Here is a 26,389-nt window from a genome sequence, read left to right as displayed (position 1 = left end):
AAAAGTCATCAAAACAATAATATTGCAATTAATGTCAAATGCTTTTAGTAGTATTGTTAAGCTTTTTGCCGTTTGTGGATTGTACAATGGGTCGAGGTAAAGTTATCGATGAAAAATTTGTTCAATCATTATTAGATTTTTTAATTCTGGAAAATCCAATTCGGAAATAGAGAATATATGTTACAATTTACACGCTATAGTGTAAGAAATATAGTCAGAAGATACAAAACTACAGGTTGGGTCGTCACAAACCAAGAAATGTATGAAAAAGGAAAATAACCGAAGCAGATCGAAGAGCATTAAGACGCATTATAGTGAAAAATCGATAAGCAAATTATATGGAGTTAAGCGTTTTATGGAGTGACGTTATTGGAAGACACGTTTCTAGATCAAAATGTTACCGAGAGACCCACAAATTAGGATTTGGTACTTACAAAATAAATGATTTAATAAAATTAAGTGATGAGTCCAGTTTAAGGCAAGTGTGTATTGGAGACAATCCAGTTTCCAGTAGTCTTTAGTAGTCGTTCGTTAAAATCGAAGCTTTCCATCCCGACTGTCTGAAGAGAAAAGACAAATTTCCTGTATCTGTCATGATCTATGCAGCATGTCGTCTAAAGGTGTGGGAAAGTTATATTTTATCGATGGAATTGTAAACAAGGATAAATATTTGAATATTTTAGAATAATCTCTTTTACCGATTATGGAACACTGTTTAACATCAGCGAAAGATTTTGTCTTCCAACAGAATGATGCAGGTTGTCATACCTCAAAAAAGAGTTTAAAATGGATTGAAGACATGGCATGCCACTTCTGGGATGGGTTTCTAATAGTCCTGGCTTGTCTCCGATAGAAACTTTGTGGCGCGAAATGAAAAAAGCTCTCAGAAAACATCCTGCCAGGTCCGTCAACCAATTGAAGGAAAAATTGCAAGAAATATGGAAATCGCTTACATTAGAATTTTGGTAAAAACTATGCCTCGAAGAATTGTGGATGTCATTAAAAATAAAGGGGATATAACTCAGTGGTAATCTTTCACATTTTTTTTGTAAATAATGCATATTCTATGCGTTTTTTTTTAATTTATTAATATTCTGTTTATTCAATAGTTTTCATTACGTTCTAAAATATTTTTTATAATTAGTAAATTCCAAAATGTTGTTCGATGCATTAAAACTTCTAAAATTTACGCTGCGCTTTTATTTTTGTGCTCTAAAATTTAATTTTCTTATCAATCTAACTTTGGGCCAACTGATATGGGAAGGGGCTCCTATTCCAGTGGATTTATAGAATTTTTATTCACTACCCCATGAATAAGTAAAATTGTTTCAAAACTTAACTACCTAATTAAGAAATTAAGTATTTTTACAATATATTTTCTAATGCAATAAAAGTGGTGAACTCGAAATCCGTTTTTTATTTTTATCTAGAAAAGAGGCTTCTCCTAAAAATAATGATAAAGTTATAGTTTATCTCTAGTTTTTATTAGTTTTACACTGACGCTTATTTCGAGTACATTATTCAAGTGAATTAATTATTAAAATTCGAAAATTTATTGTAGATTATGTCTTGTTCATATATTTCTGATTCCTGTAAAATTCATGATATTGGAGTTATCTAATATGCGATTAAGGTGACTTATAACTATTAATCGACGATTAATTAGTTGAAATTAAACACAGCTTAGTGATAATTAGGTAAAAACCTTCACAAAAAATACATCCTTCAAAATTAAAACCATTTTTCGATACGACTGATATCGCCATGTAATATTGTAACGGAAAGACGTCTTGTTACTCTGACTAATGCCTTCATCTATCATAAATAAAAAGGTGGTGTTACGTTATAAGCATTTATTGATTTTTTAAGTGACTTGACGGATACTGGGTTAAGGCGTGATAATATAAAACCTTTTTAGCCGCTTTGTAGTGGTGAAAAATCTTCAACTTCATCTCTTCATATAATAATAATTAATTTGCAAATATTAATAGTATTTTTGAAAGTAATCGAAATGCTGATGTGTTATTAATTTAATTTATTTTATTATTAACTGATAATTCCCACTTTATATGGTATATAAAAAGAAAGTCTGAGGTCACAATGGGCGGGGATTTTAAAAACCTTTCCAAACATTTCTAATTTGTGTGTATTTGACCCATAAGAAGTTGGAAATACTGGTTTTTTTATTTGCTTGAAGAATAAATAAGGACTTTTGGTTATGAACATTCATTCTCTGCGATTGGTATTATTTGTTAATATTTACTATGCTAAGATATTTACTATGAATGTCCAGATTTTTAGGTTATGCTATTGTTTGATTCGGGTTTGATTAAAACTTTAATTATTTTTTACTGTGTTTCAAGGTATTTTGTTATCGTTTTTATCAGGGTTATTTCAAAAATCAATAAAACATTAAATTTTTATTTACAAGATTGAAAAACATTTAAATTATTGTTTTATTATTTTTTATTTGCCAGTGATTTTATCCTGTAAAAGACTAAAGATATTCGTTTTCTCGTAGTTTCAGTAGCAATATAACATTCTGTGGCAACCTTTCTATCAAATTGCCATAACGAATGTTTAAAAAATGTTTTTCGAATGTTGTAATAGTTTATGAGTTGATTTTTTAGATCTATGCATATGTTGATTAGTAAACATGTGTTGAAAATATCCAGTATTACCGAATTTTTCAGTAATAACAACAAAAATACTATTAACTATTTAAACTACGAGAAAACGAATATATTTATTTTTTAGGGGATAAAATTACTAGCACTTAAAAAAGAATAAAACATTAATTTAAAGATTTTTTAACTTCGTAAATAAGTTCAATGAGTTATGGATTTATTTTGAAATAACTCCAATACAAACAACAAAATACCTTAAAATATAGTAAAAAATAATTGAAGCTTTAATCAAGCAATAACATAACCTTAAAATATGAACATTTATAGTAAATATCTTAATACTTTGATATTCTTACCTCACAAATTCACGAACAACAAATAAAACCAATCGCACAGAATCAATGTTCATAACCAAAAGTCCTTAATTATTCTTTAAACAATTTAAAAGACCGATATTCCCAACTTCTTATGGGCAAATACACACAAATTAGAAATTTTTGGAAAGGTTTTCAAAACTCGACATCAAAACAATTCATTAATTTCGAGATTTGATGGTGGTCAGTACCTCTCGGTTCTTATTCATTCTCCTGACGACCTCCTCATTTGTGACCCGGTCAGTTCACGGGATCTTAAGCATTCTCCGATATAGCCACATCTCAAATGCTTCCAAGCGAAAACATGGGCAACAAAAATATATACAAAATAAAAAACAAATATGGAAACATTACTACTGATAGAACCAAAATTCTTGAGGTTGTCAAATCTTTTTATCGCGAAATGTATGAGAGCACCGACGAAAGGCAAGATCAACCCCTGTCCAAAATCACAAACCAGGGATCAGAATTAATGCTAGAAATAACTAGATACGAAATCAAAACGGCACTTTTAGAAATGAAAAATAACAAATCTCCTGGCGATGACGGATTAGTGATCAAAGCGATTAAACTAGGTGGAAATAAAAGTATCCAGGCTTTGGTCAAGTTTTTCACCGAATGCATCTACCAAGGAAAAACTCTTTCTTAATGAAATAATGCAGTCATTACTTTATTACACAAGCAAGGAGACATAACAGATTTTAAAAACTACCGTTCTATCAGTTTGCTTTCACACAGATATAAACTTTTCACAAAAATTATCAAAAAAAGACTGGACGCTTAATTAGACTTCTATCAGCCTAGAGAACAAGCTGGATTTAGATCGGATAACAGCACTGCCGACCACTTACTAGTGATAAAGAACCTGATAGAGAAGTCTGCAGAATTTAACAAACCATTAGCACTGATATTTGTTGACTACGAGAAAGCATTTGATATCATAAGCTATCAGAAAATGTTAAAAGCATTGACAGAAGGCCGTATAGACCATCGATACACTAACATAATCAAATATATCTACCAAAATACTACAGCTAGCGTAAGACTATTTCAACAAGAAACAAATAAATTTTGTATACAGCAAGGAGTACGAAAAGGAGACACAGTCTCTCCAAAGCCATTCACGACGCTTTTAGAACATACTTGTAAGAAGGCACATCTAAACGAGCATGGTATCAACATAAATGGAGAGAAGCAGTCATTTGAGATTTGCAGATAACATTGTCATTATAGCCGATCGAATGTCTCATGCCTAAAAAGGAAAATCTTTGACCAATGTGTGTTACCTGTACTCACTTATGAAGCGGAAATATTAACACTTGGTCGCCTAATTAACAGACAACCGATGGACAAAACGTATTTTAGACTGGAGACCAAGGCAAGAAGCACTACAGAGCAGAGGATGCCCACCAACTAGATGAACTGACGATTTGAAGCGTTTTAGCAATAACTGGATGCACGCCGCACAAGACAGAGACAGATGGAAAGAGCTGAGGGAGACCTACGTCCAGCAGTGGACACATACAGGTTGATGATGATGATGATGTTTTGAAGAATAACTTGACGTTTTTTTTATATTTTTTGGTGCATAGATATTATTTTTTAAGAGTTTCAGACTAAAAACCCGTTAGATAATCTGTTATTAACAATTTAATCGTTTAAATGACTGTATCTCCTAAACTATTATAGATATTTAATTTTACCAAAATGAAAATTGTTTCTTTAGACAAAATTAACAAAATGACGTTTGGGTGACTTTGACCTAATTGTTAGAACCGAAATTATAACAAATTTCGTGAAAAACAATTGCAAAATAGGTATCCGATGGGGTTATTTCAAGTATAACCCAGCTTTGGTTATGCCAAAAATTAAAATCCCCTCATTTTAAAGTTAATTGTTTCGACTTTAAAATAAAACTTGTAAAATTACTTTATTTTTTTTAATAAAAGAGATATACCTATTAAACATTAAAAATTTCACTAAAAAGATGCGAACTAATTTGTTTACAAGCGATTTAAACAAAATTAAGCTATAAACTTTAGAAATCTGGCTAATAGAAGTTATAAAAAACTTAAAACGAACATTTTAAACAAAACGAACATTTTAAACATTTTTTGTTAAAAAAAAAATTAAATACATACCTACTTATGTTAAGTTTGATGTAATATGTATAAATCTTTAGGATATAATGTATAAAACTTTTTATTATAAAGGTACCTAAAATAAGAAATCTAAAAACGAAAATCGTTAGAAAAGCAGTTTTAAAAATGATGTGTGCTTTCTGTTACAGACGGGTTTTTGTCACTAAGCTCTGGAGTTATTACAATTTATGAGATCCCAGAGGACCCATGGACCGCCTGTGTCAATGGCGAAACGTAAGTTTTGACTTAATCGTAATTTACAACTGTTTTGTAACGAGAGATCTTTTTATTGTAAATGATGGTCCTATTAGATTTCGTGATAATGAAATTACTGAGGGTGACCTTTGTTTGCGTATATGTATTTGGGTTTATTATTAATGAATACACCGATCTACATTTAGCAATAAATTTCATTTTAAAGCAGCAACATCCTTTAAGAAATACAAATACACTACTTTACAAAAATCCCAGACACTTGACTTTTTAGTTTGTGTCTATAATTGCTAAAAATATAAACCTAACATGGTGTGGAAAAGATTGATAAAGCAACATAAAAATGTGTGAAGAGATAAGATTGGTGATATTTGACTGAATCCATTAGACATAGATTTTAGAAACAATGACAGCATTGTCGTCTAGAATTCATAAAAATAATATTAATTAATAATCTAAGATGACAGTAAAAATAAAAGAAAAGTAAACTGAAACTACATTTCGTACTCTTTACTAAAACAAGATATTTAACGAGTTTAAAGAGTTATTAATGCAGAGACAATTTGATCTTAATAATCAGATCAATTCTCAACCAGAGAAACGGTTAAATATTTCGCAGACCAATAGTTATTTAGCCTTACGACCCGATGGCGCCACTATTGCAAGAGCAATTTACCATATCATGTAGTACATTCTCGTAGACAACTATTTTTAAAATGTTAGCCGAATCTGACTCGTAGTTATATTTTTGAACACGTATGGAAGCGGGTGTATCCGCGGATTTTCGGAAAATTGAATAAGGGCAATATTGGTCAGTGATTCGTCAATAAGTAACGTCAATTTTTGGCGAGTCTCCAGGTGCTCCGAAAACGGATACCATGGAGGATAAAGTGACAAAAATCTATGATCTCGTATTGGCAGTCCGATTGAAGGTGCGCGAGATAGATGAGACAGTGGGCATCTCAAAAGATTGCGTATGCCATATCCTGTATGAAATTTTGGCATGAGAAAGCTGTGGACGCGCCGGGTGCCCCGTTTTCTGACTCCGGATAGCAAGCGTAACCATCAGAGCACTTCGGAGCAGAGTTTGATGCTGTTTAAGTGCAATCCGAAGGAGTTTCTGCATCATTTCGTGACCTACGACGAAACGTGAGAACTTTTTTTTTATTAAATTTTTTATTAATAAATCATTTACGACGTTTATTAAAAAAGCATATAATAATCACAGAAATTTATAGTTTACAATAAAAATTGCTTTAAATATTATTAAAAAAATAAAAAAAAACTTTAAAAAATTGTTTAAACATGTAGCATTTCTATTTCCTTTCGTATGTATTAAAACACCAAAAAATATTCTTAATGTTCTTGCGTCGCTGAAATTGATAATATAAACATTTCTAGTCTGTGTTTATAATAACATTAATTGCATTTGTTTGATGTTGATTGCTAGGGCAGTTGGTTTCGTTGTTTAGTCCGGATTTTTTTTAAATTCGTTATTGGTTATTGGATTTTTGTTATCGGAAATTAGTTAGTGGAAAAACAGTTAGAAATAGATTTAAATTTGGAAGAGATAGCTTTCGGATGTAGTCTTTAAAGCCGGCAAATTTTTTTTAAGTTTAGAGGTGAATTTAGGCTCGAAATTCGATTTGACAGTTTTTGTTGAGTTAATCAACGATTGTTTGTGCTGTGCCTTATTTGAGAGATTTGTAAGACGGCGTTTCCAATCATTTGGGAGGTCCACATGGTTTAAAGAAGAAATTAAGTGGTCGAGTTTTGAAGATTGCAGTTTGTTGTCATCCAGTATAATCCGAAGCCCGAATCAATGTCCAACTTCCAAAGAGTTTTTTGTGTTCCATGATCACTTCAGACCAATTCGGCTTGGGTGGGACACAGTTGTGAGTTTCGGGTTAAAGTTGTGTCGAGTATGGCTGAGACACAGGCATACTCGACACTGAGGAGTAGGCAGATTGAGACCTCAGTGGCGAGAGACAGTTCTTGCAATACAGAACACGATACTGGTACGTCTCGAGTGAGCGGAGTAGGCAGATTGAGACCCCGAACTCGAACCGAACTGTATCACTCTTGATAATGGCTCCAAATGGGTGCCGAAACGTCGAGTAATAAATTCTCAACGCGGTTCTTTCCGAGAACTAAGTAATGTTCACATTATATATATATATATATATATATATATATATATATATATATATATATATATATACAAGTATTTAAATTTCTCGTTTTGAGATGTCGTTTCGACGGATGGCGACAACTGGTGCATTGGCCGCAACCGGTACCTCTACCCTAGATACGTTTCACAAGGTTAAAAATTCACTGCATTAGAAGTGATACGAGTAAACAGATGCGGAGGCTAAATTTTGGATTACATCAAGTGATTTTAAAAGAGTTTTATTCAAAGAGTTATAAACAATGGATCCATAATCAAGTTTTGATCTGAGTAAAGATTTGTAAATGAGTATTAGATTTGAATAGTCAGCGCTCCAATTTCCTTAAGCAAGTGACGGCAGTAGATTATTCCTTGTTGACAAGATCTCTTCACTGAATATGCGCTTTTCATATTAGTTTTTGTCAAAAATCGTACCGAAAAATCTGGTTTCGTCTACGTATTCAAGAGTTTTTAATTTTAAAGGTAATTAAGTTTATTGCTACCAAAAACCAAGTTATACTGTTTTATAATTGTGTTATGCCATTTTCTGACATTTTTTTTGAGAATAAATACCATCGACCCGTATTTGAAATTTTCTGTTATATATTTTGAGATATACTTCAATATGCTACCTCGTATTGGCCAATCGCTAAGTATTTTTACCATTTAATACTTGCAGACTGTATCGTAGGTTTTCCTTATGTCGAAGAATATTCCATTGCATTACTATTTAATTTCTAAGGTTAGTGCATAACTCAAGCTGTAATTATATTATATATTCAAAGAAAATTACATAATAGCGCAACCTTTTACGACTATTACGTAATATACCACTTCAAACTTTGGTTTCGTAATGTATCATTATGTAAATCCATATTTTAACCTTAAATTTAATGCGAAGTTTTGCGATTAATAAAGTAGTGGCTGTACTATTTATTTAATTTCACGTTCATTAACATGCCCCAAAAACTTATATGAATGACCTTGGATCATTCCCCCATCACTTTAACCCCTTTAACCTCATAAACACTTTAACCAATCATTTATAGTTTATTTCACGAAAAATGGTTGAGTGCTTAACGATTGCAATAAAACCCAACCGCAAGTACCCCAGCTTAGTCAACATTAGTTAAGCAGGTAAGTATTCAGGTAAAATTGAAGCTACTGTGGAGTGTCGTTATCTTGTTTGTATAATATTATAAAAACGATTAGAATACATTTTGTTTCATAAAGTTGTAAACATTTTAACAGTGAGTTTCACTATCAATGGATGATCTTTTAATGACCACAATAAATTTGTTGATCGTTAAGTATTTTCTGGAATAATTATATAGGTTCCTTCTATTCTGTATAATTTGTAAAAGTATATAAAACCGATAAGAAATTTTTAAATATACATTTTGTTTCACTTAATTAAAATTATTACAAGTGTTACCAGTGTTATACCTATTTATACCTATAAAACAGCATTATGTGGCGTCCGTAGAAAAACATTGATTATGCTTCTTCCAGTGTTCCAGCAAAGAAAAAGCATTTATCCGCTGACGCTAGAAAAATCGTAAAAACAATATATAGTTCTTTACTTACAAGAGGACTTACTGCTAAAACTGTTGCCAGTGAAATATCTGATTTAAAGAAAATACCTCTAACCACAGTGAGAAGAATTACATCAAATCCCATTAAGTCAAGAAGGAAGCGTAAGGATGACGGTTCTACCAAATGTATTGACGAAAGTGATAAGGACTTAATAAGACGAAAAATTTACACAATGTACGAAGAGCAACGGATACCTACATTAGATGCTTTAAAACAACGGCTTACTAATGATGATACACAAATAAACTGTAGCCGCATTAGTCTTTGGAGGATTTTATCTAAAATGGGCTTCAGATATCGTACAATTGACAAAAGGCAAGTGCTTATGGAGTCCCATCGTTTACAAAAGTGGCGTACTGAATATATAACTTCCATAAGAAAGTACCGTACAGAAGATCGACCAATAATTTATCTGGACGAGACATGGTTTGACACTCATGAAACACCATCCAAAGGATGGTCCGATTCTTCCAAAAAGTGTCAAACAAAAGCTCCATCAAACAAAGGGAAAATAATAACAATTTTACATGCAGGATCAGAAGATGGTTGGGTCCCAAATGCCTTATGGCTTTCTGCAAAAAACATTAAAGACTCCTGCGTGGACTACCATGAGGATACAATGGCAGAGCTTTTTGAGCAATGGTTTAAAAATTGTCTTATACCTAACCTTTCTCAAACTGGTGTGATAGTAATGGACAATGCAAGTTACCACAGTCGTCAATTACATAAGTTTTCAAGTGCAAATAACACGAAAATTGAAATTCAAAACTACCTGTTAGAAAACGATATATATTTTGAAGAAAGTAATTTAAACAATGAACTGTTAGAAGTGTTAAAATCATTTTCTATTAAAAAAGTATATGTTTGTGACGCATTGCCCGAGGACATAGGACCTACAGTGTTACGGCTTCCGCCCTACTATTGTTTATTTAATCCCATAGAGCATATGTGGCATCAACTAAAGTCAAATGTTAGGTCACAAAATGTTTCTCCGCCTTTAAGTGGTAGTGTAGTCGAATTAATAAGGAAATGTGTTGATAATATCTCCGGAAAAAGTTGGAAAAATTCAGTACGACATGTAATGAACGTAGAAAATTCATGTTACTTTTAATCACATAATTAAACCAATTGTTATTAATCTTGAAGAGGAGAGCGACAGCGAAAGAGAATTAGGTATTTAGGAATTCATAAATATATTTTGGTTATTTTGGGTATTTTTTTTGTAAATATTAACTATTTTTTGTACATTATGTATTCGTTTGTATGTATATACTGTAAATAGAACTATTATTACTGTACATTTTTAACGATATCCGATTAGGAAGAGCAAAAACTTTTAAAGACGCCAGTTTTTTGCTGACAGTCCTAAGCCTGTAAAAAGTGTGAAGGAAAGTACCTTTCTGAATTTAGATCCATATACTACAATTATTCACGTAGAACAAAAAAACTACTTTCTTCATGTTAAAAATTGTTTAATTATCAAGTATATTCACTTGAACAACCTGAAAATACCATATGAAATAATTTAATAAATTTGTATAATCGTGTATTACACAGCTACCAATGAAATATATTAAATAACAAACTTTCTGAAGTGTGACCCTGTGTACTTCGGTAGTTTATTGAGAGACTCTTGTATACACAATAGGATCAACTAATGTATAATAATCAACATAATCAAACGAAGCTTATTCCGCAATATCAATTCTGTCAAAAGTAAGGGCAGAATTGCGTAGATAAATAGTATGCAGAATTGTTTGTTTACAAGCTTTCAATTTTATTTTATTATTCTTAACTTTCGTTTGCATTTATTCTTAGTAATTTTAATTTAAGTTGATTACTTAGTTTTTAAAGTTTAGTTTTAGTTACCTATTGTAGCAAATAATTTTTGTGTTGTGCTATTAAAAAAAAACTAAACATGGTGAATTATTGTATCGTTCCGTTGTGTACACATTATTTTGGTAATAGTAAGTTGTCAGGAAGCAGACAATAATAGTATTTAACATTTGTTTCTGAAAATATCAGTGTAATAAATATTATGTAATTAGTTTATAACTGTTTTATCTTAAACAACAAATAAATATACCTATATCTTGAAAAAATTGTGCATTTTATATATATATATATATATATATATATATATATATAACAAATGTGCACTCGTAAGTGAAAGGGATATTTTCGGTCAATTTGGAGATTAAAAAAGAAAAGAGTTGTGCTACTTTATCTTTTTTATTGAATACGTTTCGCCCACTGTTCAATGGGCATCGTCAGTTCATCTAAAAGAATGGTATTAGCGATACATCTAATATAAAAAACAATAAGTAAACGATCTTACCTTTAAAAGATCTGTAGCATTAAGTTAATGCTACAGATCTTTTAAAGGTAAGATCGTTTACTTATTGTTTTTTATATTAGATGTATCGCTAATACCATTTTTTTAGATGAACTGACGATGCCCATTGAACAGTGGGCGAAACGTATTCAATAAAAAAGATAAAGTAGCACAACTCTTTTCTTTTTTAATCTCCAAATTGACCGAAAATATCCCTTTCACTTACGAGTGCACATTTGTTATATTAAATTAAACGGTCATATTCCTTAAAGATATATATATATATATATATATATATATATATATATATATATATATATATATATTTCAAGTAAATTTTAATTAGTAACGAAATAGCCCGCAAGAGGCGCTAAAGGGTATGTATGTAGGGGTGTCTATTTGAATTTCCCGCCAAAAGATGATTAGTAATGACCCCAGTCGCAAGGGGTCCTAATGAACGAAATTTATACATTGAGTTGCCTATCTATTTCTAATATTATATTATTTATCTATGTTCAATTAATTTTATCGAAAAATACCAAATCTAGTTATTAGTAAAATCTATATCAGTTTCAATAACTCTTTGTTTAAATGATTGAATTTGATGTATTTTATAATGTATTAGTTTTTGTGTTTCCTAATATTCATATTCTGAAAATACATGTGATATTGTTTGTTATATATGTGTAGGTACATTTATATATGTAACATACTTTTAAATTATTTGAATATTTGTATCAAAATTTGTGTTTGTATTGTATCAAATTTTTAAACTGATTAACAACAAGCAGTTTTCTTCTTTCAAAACCAGAACATTTTTGACAATAGAAAACATTTCACTCATTCAAAGTGTTGTAAAATCAAGTTGATATAAACATAAAGTATAAGTCATGTTGACAATAAATGTCTAATCTTAGCGAATCTACTGGGGCGTAAAATAATGGAGATTGGTGATGAACTGATGAACACCATTTAGCACTTTATATGAGTATCTAAAATCTAATTTTCGCCCTTTCAAACACCCCTTTCCAACTAATTTAATATCAATGAATGACGAACTAAATATAGCCCAGTCATTATTGTTCTCTCTATTAACAAATCCAGGCCGTGTAATATAGGAACATTTGATATACTTGGCTAATAATAAATGTAAATGTATTTAAACAGTTTATTTATAATGTTATTTTTCAACATAAAGGGACTTGGTTTCATCCACACGTACTATTAACCTGATTTCATAATTACAAATAACTACATAATGTTTCACATATAATTACATACCCTGTGAACCTTAATCAAATCAAATTATTTATATCCAATAAAAGTTTAATTTTATACAATTTAACTAACACCCAAATATACTCTACAACGTCTCATCTTACCGTATAATAGCTAATAAATACTTCTCATTAAAATGAAAAAGACAGTCAAGATTTGATTTCACGTACAAAACGTCTATGTATCTGCTTATACGTATTTCGCCCTAATAGGGCTAATCAGAACATCTATTCATAGTCGTTCTTAACGTGAAAAATAAATATTTTCTGTCTTTAAGAAGCAACACTAAAATGGCTTCGAAATGGACGCAATAGCAACATCTGATAATAAATCCGTAAAATAGTTTTGAAACACAATTCAGATTTCTGCCTTAATCTGAGCCTTCTAAAAATTGCAAGGCAAAGCAGACGTTGATAAAGATGTTAATAGAGACATGGGGAATCTAAAATTTGCATTCCACGACATGTCTCCTCAACTAAGCAGAAATCATTAGCGAATTGGTTTCTTGTACTCATACAGAGTAGATCCGAATACAATGAAAAAGACAGTCAAGATTTGATTTCACGTACAAAGCGTCTATGTATCTGTTTATACGTACTTCGCCCTAATAGGGCTCATCAGAACAGATATTCATAGGCGTTATCAACGTGAAAAATAAATCTTTTCTGTCTTTAAGAGGCAACACTAAAATGGCTTCGAAATAGACGCAATAGCGACATCTGATAATAAATCCGTAAAATAGTTTCGAAACACAATTCAGATTTCAATGATTTCTGCTTAGTTGAGGAGACATGTCGTAAAATGCAAATTTTAGATTCCCCATGTCTTTATTAACATCTTTATCAACGTCTGCTTTGCCTTGCAATTTTTAGAAGGCTCAGATTAAGGCAGACATTATAAGGACATTCCTTAGAGCCAAAAGGCATATTAATAGATACGAATTCCAAAGGAATCCTGTGAGTGGCAAACATAGTCTAATACGAATTTATTATTGACTGAGATGTTTTGGACTGCAACGGAACAATTTCAATCCACTTTTTGAGATAATTTGTTACGATTAAATAAGATACTCCTTCAAATTCACAAATATCAGCTGCTAGTATTTGAAATGGCTCTTCTGGAATTTCTCTTAGTATTAACGGCTCTTTAATATTATATCTCTGATATATCTCACAATCAACACAATTTCTAACCAAATCTATGTCCTTATTCATATTTGTCCAGAACAACAACGGACTTGCTCTTTGCTGTGTTTTTGTAACCCCAAAGTGTGTTTCATGAATCAACTTTAACATTCCATGCCGCAAAGAATCCGGAACTATAACTCTGTCCTTATAAAATATCAAATCATTAAATGAGTAAACGTCATGACTAATATTAAAATAATCTTTCACTATGTAGTCTCTAATAGTCTCTAATCATTTGTTTCTAAGTTTCCAATCCTCTTTAGTTTCAGCTATAAATTCCTCTCTTCTTTCTTCTCTTATATTTAATGAATACACTATTTTCGTTACAAAAGTATCATCCTATACCTTTTCCTTCAAAAAATTTCGAGACAACAAATCAGCTATTAGCATTTCCTTGCCTGGCTTATATTCTACAGTTAAGTCATATTTTAATAATTTTACCTTTATACGTTGTAGTCTAAAAGAGTATACTTCTGCTATGCATTTTTTCATTATCTAAATCAATGGCTTATGATCTGTGAAAACCTAAACTTCTCTACCATGAATATAATTATGAAAATTAGTACAAGAAAGTAGAATTGCATTTAGTTCCTTTTCAATCTGGTTTCACAATCGGTTAAATATCTAGAAGTAAAAGATCCTACTGAATGCGCCATGTAATAATGTTTAAGACTGACTGTTGTATGTCAGTCCTGTCAGGACTTTACTTCCATGAGCTATTTAGTCTCATGACAGTACCTTTTATAAAGGAATTTTTAAATAACTTTTTGTGATACATGACATACAGCCAACTACAGGAATTTAGTTTCCTTGTGTAATTTAATAATGTTTTATATTTTGTGAACGATTTCAAAATCGTTACGAAACATCAAAATATATTATTTTAAATAAAATTTGGGGCTTATTCTCAATAAAAATAGTAAATTGTAATAAGATGTCACAAGAAAATTGCTTCAGAATAATACCACTGTTACAAGTGTCCACGTAAGACAAATCAATGGCAAAATTTCTGTTGTTTAATGATGAGATATTCCAGTATTATATAGTATACATAAATTCAACCAAATGAACTATTTTAATAAATTATTGCAATGATTATAAATCTGATTAGTAATTTGCAATATTACTTTGTTTCAATTTCAATACATTTTAGATATTGCCTGTTTACACAAATAATGCATATGTTTTTATCATATTTAATATGTTAAATAATAACAGACACGTTTATTTACATAATTAAAATTTCTACTATTGGCATACAACGGGGAAATGACAGATGTTATCATTGATTTACTTTATAACAAAAATTGCGATTAAATAAATAAATTACCTACATGAAAATAAATATAGTCGGTTCGCTATATTTACGCGGGTTTCGGATTAAAAATTTTATTGTAAGTACCCAGTTTTAATTACCTGCTCTTTGGGGAAATATCAACTGGTCAAATGAAATGAAAAATAATCCATAACTTTTTTTAATTAAATAATAATGGAAAATCTTTTATATAATTGACAGTATAATAAGGAGAATTACTTCATTAATGGAGTCTAATGTGGCTAATATAAACCTAATAATAATTTTATATTACACTTCACACAGAAAATATGGCCTATGCATATTTGTTCCATGGAGAAAATTTCTAATGAAAAATAAAAAAATTTAACTTGCCAACAAAAATGAAATTCAGTCATTATCATCAAAAATATCATAATCGTCATCATCATCACTGTCATCACCATTAATTGTTATTATGATTGGACTTATTTCGTTTATTTTATTTTTACGAGTCCACCAATCTTCTATTAGTTTCTCGCACTTGAATATACAGTTGCACCACACTTCTGGAGTTACAATTGAAAGTGCCTTTCGCCAAATTTCCCGAACTTCGTCGTCGCTATAACCGTTAGGCCCAATATGGTTGTCATAATATTGTTTTGCTATTCCCCATATATATTCGATGGGATTAAACTGGCAATGATACGGTGGCAGACGTAAAACTTGATGACCGTAACTTTCAATAATCTGATCCACAACAAAGGTTTTTGGTTTTGCGTGGATATTTGCCAAGCGTAATAATTCCGATTTTAAAATATGTTGTGTAAATGGTATATGTTCCTTTGTCAACCATTCTTTAATTTTATTAACAGTCCAAGAGTTGGACTTTTGTTTAATACTTCAGAATGGTAAGGTGCATTGTCTAAAATAATTACGCTGGGCTCACTTAAACCTGGGAGAAGTTTTTCATGTAACCATTTTACAAACATTTCTGTGTTCATATTATCGTGATAGTCACTTGATTTTGATTTAGATGAAAATATTAAATCAGCACCTTCTATAAAACCTGATTTCCCTCCTGCATGTAAAATTATGTGTCGCTTCCCTTCTCCATCAGTATGTTTGATAGACTTTACGTTATCATCTTGCCATATTCTCTTGGTTGCACCCCTAGAACATATCCATGTTTCATCTAAATATAGAAAATTTGCCCTTTTTGCTTTTAATTTAGAATATTTTCTTAGAAAGTTAATTCTTTTATGCACAACAGAATTTCTTTCACAAAGGGCTTTTCTGTTATCCTCCTTTTGAAATTTGAAACCCAAATTATGTATCACTTGCCATAGACTTGTTCTGCCAATTTCGTCAAATTTTCTATCTTTCAATTCAGAGAGAATTGTATTTAAGGTCACATGTTCCTTGTTGGCTCGCATTCGATAAATGGTATCACGAATTTTAAATTTTTTTCGATCTGGAATATCTTTCGTTTTCAATGATAGGCGAGTTTTTCGGTGATCTTTTTTCGGCCGTTCATTATTGCGATTTTGTAATACTCCTCTTAGTTTGGTTTCACTAATTCCTAGAGCATCACATACGCGTTGTTGAACAGACATTACCGATTTTAAAGGACCGCCATTTTCTTTTTCATCCGTAAAATACTTATGTACACTACAAATTAGACTATCTACATCTAACACACTTCTAGGCATTTTTAAATATTTCCACCAAACATACAATGTCAACACTGGCAAAGAATCAATTCAACTGCAATATTGTAACAAATTTATACCTACCCTAATGTTATTTTAATGTATTTTAAAATATGACCATCAATGCAGTTTTTACCTAATTTTCTGGGAAGTCGTTTACTGCAACTTGTTATCAATGAGTCATTAGCATAATTTTGTTAATCCGAAACCCGCGTAAATATAGCAAACCGACTATAGTAAAGCAGAGTAACTATCTAGTGCAGATATTTTTGTTAGAACAGAGAATAAAGCTAAAAAAGTGAGTGAAAAAAACAGACTTTAGAGAAAAAGAATACTGGAGCTTTAAAATCAATTATCAAACAACATTGATTTAATAGAAATATAAAATCGCCTAAATATGTTCACAAAAAAAGCAAACTAAAAACGTCTCTTTTTAAGCATAAACAGGCCATTCACGTTCCGATTTTTAGTCCCACTAGTGGTCCAACTTCCGCAGTTTGATCTAAAATCGGACCGTGAGGGGGCTGGTTGGATTAGTTGGACAACTAGTGGTAGTGGTACGAGTCGGAACATCTAGACGGATGACTTGAAGGTCCGACTTCCGACTGGCGATGAAGTGGGAGCGTGAATGGTGAAGTTGGAAGTCGGATCACAGGTCGGATTGAAAATTTCCTCAGTCATTTGGCCTTCGGTACCTGTTACGTATGAGATTTTTATAAATTACTTTACACAAAGATTCCTAGTTCGCAAATGTTTAATAGAAAATAAACTTTCAATTGCACAAAAATTACCCCTAATAAAATACACGATTCTTCATCCTCATCTACTTTTTGTTAGGGCAAATCATTTTCCTTTCTGTAGATCTATTTCGGACACTCCCACACAGGTACAATTTCCAACACTCCGGATTGGCTACAGAAGAATTATCAACAAACAATGAAAATTAAATCATAGTTGTACTGAAATTCGAAGTAACGGTTTCTTTATATTCTTCTGAAGTTATTTTCTTGTAGCTTCTTATGAAAATTTACTATTTTAATTGAAAATAAGCCTGAATATTAGTTAAAAATTAAATTGATTTGACGCGTCCACTTCAACTTTGGAATATTTTGATAACGATTTCCGAAGTGGAAGTCCAAACGTCAAATACATTTAATTTCTAACTCATATTGTGGCTTATTCCCAATTAAAATAGTAAATTTACTACAAGATCACTTTGTAACTGATATTTCCTCCCTGTATACAATTTGCTTACAATATCAGCTCCAAACAAAATCTCAATTTTATTGGTGCTGTCTGTCCGTTATCGATGAGCAAAGACCCCTAGTTCGCAAATAAATAATAGAAAATTATTATAGTTTCTGGTATCACCTTTCGCAATAGTTGTGGAGATATTTTACAACGGAACTTCAGATCCTCTAATGACCTTCCAGTGGCCAGAAAACGTAAAGTTGCTATAATCCGTTGTTCAGTACTGACAGATTCACGCATGGCGGTATCTTTTTTGGAAATGAGTAGACCATTTTTTTCCAGCAACAGAGAAAAATTAAAGTTTTCCATTCTGAGGTAGTTTTTGTAATCATTCTCATCAATGACATTGAGCAATTTCGTGTCACAATAGTTCACACGATCAATAAATAAATTCTTCATCAACGGATAACAAAAGATAACAAGCACAATGCTGCCTTTTTCTTCCTGCTAATTATATTTTGCGTAGTGTTTACTCGATAGCAAGTCGCAGCGTGAGTGGAGACAAATATCCAACTAGTAGTCCTACTAAGTGGGACCGTAAGTCGGAACGTGAATGCCCAGCTGTATATAGTTCGTCCCAAACCCTTCTTTCAGTGCGTCATAGTTGATCGAATTCTCTCTAACACATTAAGCTAGAAGTGACCGAAAAAAACGTGAGTCTGTGATTATTATACATAGAACTTAGAAAATTATTTATCGTAAAGCTAATTCTAGTTGCTGATGTATAATTGGTTGGAGTTTAGAATACGCTAAATAGATATCCAATCAATGATGCGCATAAATATAATTTGACGCAGATTGTCTCGATCGTGACAGTACTTGACTCACAATGTCAACTGATAAAATGATAATTGTCATTACAGGTTAGTATTATCAGACATTTTACAGTGAAAATTTAATTTTGTATTTATTGTCATAAAAATATTTTAAATATGCCGAGATATATCGAAAAAGAACAAAGACTAATATTAAAATTATTAAATTATTTTCAATTAGAAAAAGACAGATTACCATCCTGCAACTGTCAAATTTAACTAAAATGTCAAGCAATAATTCTCGACATTCTTAAAATCCTATATGACGTCAAAATTAGTGACGCACTGAAAGAAGGGTTTGGGACAGACTGTAGTCCGTATAAAACAAACACGTAAAAAGTATAAAATAATATCAAAAAAATATCACAAAGTAAAAAATTCCTTGTGATACAAATTATCTTCGGCAGATTATTAAGTTTACATAAGTAGGATAGGATAATGCTCCTCAAAAATATCGACAATATAATTTTTAAGTGCTCTACTTTAATATGTATCTGAATTTTTATTATGCATGAGGCAGAAAACATTAAATTAGAAAACATTCTTTATTACCAAGTAACAAACCGGAATAATTTATTTAATTTATATTTTTAGAATAATTTTTTGATTTGTGGGAAGCGTCTACGTCTTTTTTCAGCAACCATACTTCTTATCTTAGTTGAGTTATTATTATCTTTCGTTGTTTTTTTAATTGTCGTAGTGTGCCCACACACTTCCTTCCAGCCCGTTATTTGTTTTAGAAGGTTTAGACAGTTCCCCCTGAATTCGTACTCTACATTCAATTTTCAAAAGTTAATTTTGTTAAATTTACGAACTGATGTGGTATTCCTAGTTCTTTCATTGCTTTGAACATTTCTCTTCTATTCACAGAGTCATAGGCTGCTTTGTAGTCTATAACTATGTGATGAGTATCAATGCCATATTCTAGTACATGCATTCCTTTTGTATATCTAAGTTTAACTGTTGTCAAGCTGACGCTCAGTTATATTCTATTTTATAAAACATGTGCGAAGCCTATCCAATCCGTATTTTTGTTAAATAGTGTAGGATTTTCTTTTTTCCTAATTATATCGTCATTATTACCGAGGAGTGATCTGATACCATATCTTTCCCTTCTTTTATTTTATTATAATTTTGTAACAATATAGAAATCAAGTCGCCTGTCGAGTAAAACAGTTATGTTTCCTGGCTGCCAAATATAGTTCAGACGCTTGGTGTTGATCAGCCTGAAGCCTCAGTAGGTGTGCTTTAAGTTAAAATCTCCACAAAAGATAAATTTTTCACCAAGACTTTATATCAGTTCATAAGTAAACTTAATTTTTCAAATTATAATTTTAATAGTTTGTAATTTACAATATATATATATATATATTAACAGGTTATATTGCATTTGTTTCGTGTTTATTGAAATGTCTTTATGGTATGTATTGTTTTGCTTTATAGCATTTAAGATGTTTTACGATATATGTTACTGCGACTATAGAACTATGGTGCTGTAGACCATTAGCATTCTAAGCTATTAGTTGTCTTCTAGAGCCATCTTTATCTCACTATGATTAACATCATAGGTCTCCCGTAAATAATTCCATTGCATCCAATCTTGAGCACCTAAAATTCAGTTATGCTGAATGCGTTTGATGTCGTCCGACTACCTTGTTGAGGACGTCCTCGATTACGAGGTAGATTACGAAAGATTACTATTTCTGAGGAATAGATTTAACATTGAGTTCTTCATTGTTTTCTTTGCTACATGTATCTTATTGATTACTTTTCTGACAAGAGTAAATGTTTCTACTCCATACGTTGGAACTGAAAGTATACATTGATCGAAGATCTTTCTTCTTAATCAAATCGGAATATCTGATCTAAAGACTTACCTACGTTTTCCGTAAGCTGCCATGTTAGTTTTATTCTCTTGTTTACTATTTTATTTGATTATTTTTTCCCAATTTCTTCTCTGGACCCAGATACTTATAATCATCATAGTCATTAACATCTTGACCGATGTGTTGTGGTTCATTATTAAGCTTCAGCAGCTCGGGTAGTCTGATCAATGATACTTCTCCGTTGGTTGAGAAGCTTTTTCGTGATGTCTGCCCATCGCTATGTGAACCTGTTGCGTTGGCATTAACTCTGAGACCTTCTTTGGACCACCAACTACTCCGTTGTACGATCATTTCGATGTACATGACTAAAGAACTTTAGAATTCTAGAGTAAACAGTACTAGAGAGACGCTAATTGAGTTTAATTTCATTTAGAACCGAGATGTTTATAATACGTCGAGCTGTCCATGGAATTTGAAGCAGTGGTCTCCATGTCCCCATTTCAAAAGCGTCTGTGCGTCGTCTGTCAGATACTTATAGGTAAATACTCTTTTAATTTGCGTGCCATTAGTTAAAATGATTTTGCCAAGTACAAGGTTGGTTATGTATTGTGTTTTAGAAAAGTTAATTTTAAGGCCAACTCGTTTACAAAAGCTCTGAAGGTTTTGAAGAAGTTGGCAGATATGATTTACCTGGTGTGCAATAGAGATTATGTCGTCTGGATACCTCAAGTTGTTCAGCAACTTCCCATATATGTTGACTTTATTAATTATTGTTTTTCATAACACTCTGCAATAAAGTGGTAAATAATTTAGGAGATATGGATATCCTTGAATAATATCTTTCTCCAAAAAAGTGTGTTTGTGTCGGCATAGTACATTCTCACTGGAGCTGTTGCGCTATTATATATATATATACATATATATATATATATATATATATATATATATATATATATATATATATATATATATATATATATATATACGAGTAAGAAAAAAGAAGTACTTGTGACTCGTTGGGAAAAAATATATAAATGTTTTTGATGGGTTGGAGTCAATAAAAGGGGCTATTGGTTAACTATTTAATATCTCAAGCTTTCAATTGTGTTTACAATTCTTATCAAGAGCTGCTAAAAAAGACAAAATATCTTACAAAGTTGAACTATAAAGAAAAACATTTTTTGTTAACTCACCAAATAAAATTAGTTTTGTTAATAAAAATTGCTGCAAATACATGTCAAAAAGAATTAATACTAAAATGCCCTTATAAATTCCTGCACTATTTGTTATATTAGCTCTTCCAATGAAGCTGGAATGGTATTATAAATCTTGCTTTTTAAATAAGGAAGCAGTTGCAGGAAGAAGTTTAAGAAAAGAATTCCAGGAGGGTTAAATCGGTGATCTGATTTTCCGACCAATAAGCTACCTGGGCTTCTTCATATGGGATTATTTAAAAAGTAAGATTTATAATACTATTCCAGCTTCATTTTAAGAACTAAGATAACGAATAGTGCATGAATGTAGTGTAGTAACGCCTAAAATGTTCCAAAATATTCTTGGTAATTTCGAACAGCGACTTTATAATTGTATGGACGTTGGTGGATCATTTTGAACATTTAACTATTTAAGTAAATAGTTATAGCTGATGAGTAAACTGTTTGGAATTATGAATTTATTAATTTAAAATTTAATCAATTTTATTTACATTACATTTAATAAAGTTTCCTGGTAATTATGCAAATTTAGTTTTAATGTAATTTTTCACATGTTTGGAAATTACTAAAACATAGGCGTTACGTATAGTGTTTAAGAGGTGTAACACTTTCAATAAACTGATAATTTTTTACAAGAATAGAGTTAACATAAAAAATTGAGATGTTTAAATTCTCTAGCAAAATACCTGTCTAACAATGTGTCACACATGGTATATTACCTATTTAAAATTTAAGGGTTGGGGTATTGGAAGGGAGGGTGTTGACAATTATTATCTGGCTACCGAAAAGACGGAGTAATAAAAATGCATGATCTGCACGTGATCGTTGAAAATCGACATTCAAATTACTTTCTTCGCAGAAGTTGTATGGGTCAGTTATCGGTATTGTATACAAGGGCGTGCGTTAAGGTATTTTGAAGAAATATTGTGCTTTGTATTGTGTTATTGTGTTAATTGTATTTATTTTATATGTTAAGACTTATATTGTGTATTGTACATTTTTGTGTTTTGTAAAGAAATTAGGTAGGTACATATACTAATACAGATATTGGTCAAAAAAGTATTTTGGATGTAATCACGCAGTATAAATTATTTTATAAGAAACAGGGACGCGCCAAGTAACTTCCAGTAAAATTACCAGGGTAGAACTATTATAATCAATCACTCCTTCACATTTCAACGTGAAAACTATGAAATTTTTTCTACATCTACCTAGATTTTTTTAAGGAACAATCAGTACACAGTACACTTAAAAAATACTACATTAAACACTAAAATATCTTGCACAATAAAACCGAACAGAATAAAAACTATGTTAAAGTTATAAAACCTTACTTAACTCTTTGCCGCTTAGTGGCTCCACGCCTAAGAATATATATTAAAAAAACCGTCGCACCATTAATTATTAATCTTAACGATGATTCCGAAACTTCCACTTCCGACAGCGAATAAAATTCCTTAAAATCGCAATTAATCGAGACCGAACATTCTTGCCCTTTGACAAGTGAAGAAATAGAGATCGCCCTTAAAGACGTTTCACCAGGAAAAGACCCAGATTTCGACGGCATCTACCACGAATACATACTCAATTGCATTCAGAATCCCACGGGAATTTAAACATTCAAAATTCATAGCAATACTAAAACCAGATAAACCAGCTGATCACCCAAAAAGCTATCGACCAATTTCTTATAATATAAATCTTATACTAGAAACTACTTAAAAGAGTAATGTTTAAAAGAATTAGCCCAATGATCTGCAGCTTTCAACACAGTCTGACCAGTAGGAATGATTTATAGACTCTTACGTACTCTGCCTTGCAAATTCACCGCTAGACTAATAGAAAATATGCTCACCGACAAAGTATTTCAAGTAATTATGGGATCCGAAATAAGCACCCCCAGAAAACTCAAAAATAGTCTACCACAAGGCTCGGTACTCGCAATATTGCTTTATAGCCTTTATATCGCAGACATACCGACAACATCAACTAAGTTTGGCTATGCTGATGACTGGGCTTTATTAACAACAAGAAAATCACAAAAGAAGCTGAAGAGATTCTGACGGAAGACCTAGCGATTATGGAACGTTACTTTCAAAAATGGAGACTTTGCCCCAATGCCTCTAAAACTGAAGTATCCTACTTTCACCTAAACAGCAAACTGGAGTCCAGAATACTACTTAACGTATTTTTGATAACACATGACTCAACCACAATAAACATCCAAAATACCTAGGCGTGGTTTTTGGGCACAACGGTAAGCTTTTAAGCTTTTATTTAAGTACAGTTGCTAAAAAACTAAAAACCAAAAATAACATAATTCAGAAGCTCTGCGGCACAAAATGGAGGCATCGTTATCCAGACTCACATCTTCAGGCTTAGCTCTTGTTTATTTTATAGCTGAATATTGCATACCAATATGGATCAACAGTACTTACGTTCAGAAGATTGATATCCAGCTCAATAACAGCATGAGAATGATAGTTGGAGAATCAAACCTAAACCAACCCATTGGCTACCAATGCTGAGCGATATTACATCATCACACCTTCGCTGACTCAATCTGCTGACCAAAGAATATAACAAGATCCTTAGCAACACTGCGCTGCCGATTCATAACTATATAAAAGATGCAAACCAAGGTCGACTGCGCTCCAGAAAATCTCCAATACAAACCGCAGAATTAGCTACGGCTACCGAGTTCAACATGATCACCAAATGGATCCATGAGTGGTCGGAACCTCAACCAAATACAGTTATACCTTGCATCACAGAGACACCTCCTGGATTTGACCTACCACGTAAGACCTGGCACTTAAGACACTTAAAAGCATCAGAACTCAACATGGTCGATGTTGCGTAGTTGCGTATATGTGGTACAAATGGTGTAAGCTACCATCACCTACACATTTAAATTTGCATGTATATAATGTCCACATAGCCTATAGTATTTTGATTCTTATTTCTCCCCATTTGTTAAAGACACTTCCAGGTTTTATTGTTTACTTTTTAAGGAACTTCTATTATTTTTGTATTGCATTGAAAATTTTTTAGTTATAGTGTCAGATTGAGGTTATATTTTAAAGTTATATTTTAAAATTGTATTTTCCACTCTACCTCAAATGTTAAAAATTGTTTAAAATTAACGCTATATACCTATATTTCCCGTACAGTCAAGCTTGCGTTTCTTACATTTTAGCGGTATCTCAAGCTTTTATAACGCTCCCAATTAATCCTATTGAAATTTACGTTTTCTTTATTACGATGTACATAACGTATGTTTTTATAAAATAATCGTTCATTTCAATTTTTGTCTGTATAACTTTTTATTTTATTTTTCTGGTACGTCACTGGTTTAATGCGAACACGGCGGTATCAATAGGTTTCTTCGAACAAGCGGCCAAACCGTCCGAAACTATGAACGAATAGTCGACCAGCGCGAGTAGGAAGGATAGCACTAATGACAGTATTATTGTTCTCTCACTGATCAACTGTTTGCCACGAATTCTGACTAGTTTGACTGTTTGTAGGAATGATTATAATATTTCATGAGTTCACATGGTATTCACGTGATAACTCCGTCTGTTGGGTAGACAGATTATAGCAGATATCTATATCGTTAAAAGATGACATCTTTAAAATAAAAATAGACCTGTTTTAGCATTTTCACAAAATCCAATGAATATTGCCAAATTTCAAGGTGGACTCGTTGACTGGCCAACCCTGTATATGCACTGTATTTTGTTATGTATTTTGAAAAAAATCTTTCAATCGTTTATTTATTTTTATTTCAGAAGTTTATTTATTATCATAGGAGTAGTAGTTACTAAAATATAAAAATTATATCATACTTACATGCATATCTAACTTATCAATCTCGGAAAGGACCCAGCCTACAGAGCCGTCTCCACTACAAACTAAAATTCGGAATGGATCGAAGTGTCTAAAAAGTTTAAGGCCCAATCGCGGACCCGTAGATATGAGGTCAAACACCTGCGCAGGATTAAGTAACTGTTTGAACTTTCGAAGGAATTTGACACCCTGGTTATCACCTATAAAGAAATTCAAAACTTAAAACCAATTTAAGGGTAAGAATACACACTACAAATGTGTACCCCGGAGGTAAAGGACACTATGTCCATTTTTATCGAAATTTAGATTATTGCACTTTTGAATATAACTTTTCTGGCTCTACACATAGGTAAACCATACTATGTCCAGAGACAATTTTACGGCAAGTTACCGACTTTTTAATAAACACCAAGTCCACTTCCAGTCAGAGGTAAACAACACCCTGTGGACTTGGTATTGTTTACCTCTACTATATGTGTGCACCGTCATTTACCATCCGGACATAGTGTTATGTACCCTTGTACACTT

General features: G+C 31.7%; 1 protein-coding gene across 1 annotated transcript in view; it reads right to left on the bottom strand.

Annotated features, from left to right (window-relative positions):
• Positions 1–26,389, bottom strand: part of LOC140444605 (diacylglycerol kinase eta) — a gene marked incomplete at its 5' end in the record, with an annotated part of 276,793 nt that overhangs the window by 108,215 nt on the left and 142,189 nt on the right. Inside the window, one exon of the mRNA XM_072536367.1 lies at positions 25,865–26,061. Within this exon, the coding sequence (XP_072392468.1) occupies positions 25,865–26,061 (197 nt within the window). The remainder of the gene's footprint in view (positions 1–25,864; positions 26,062–26,389) is intronic.

Source organism: Diabrotica undecimpunctata, chromosome 6 (genome assembly GCF_040954645.1).
Source record: "Diabrotica undecimpunctata isolate CICGRU chromosome 6, icDiaUnde3, whole genome shotgun sequence".
NCBI classification, from domain to species: Eukaryota; Metazoa; Arthropoda; class Insecta; order Coleoptera; family Chrysomelidae; genus Diabrotica; species Diabrotica undecimpunctata.
The sequence above is the reverse complement of the archived record's forward strand: the minus strand, read 5'-3'. Positions and strand labels throughout refer to the sequence as shown.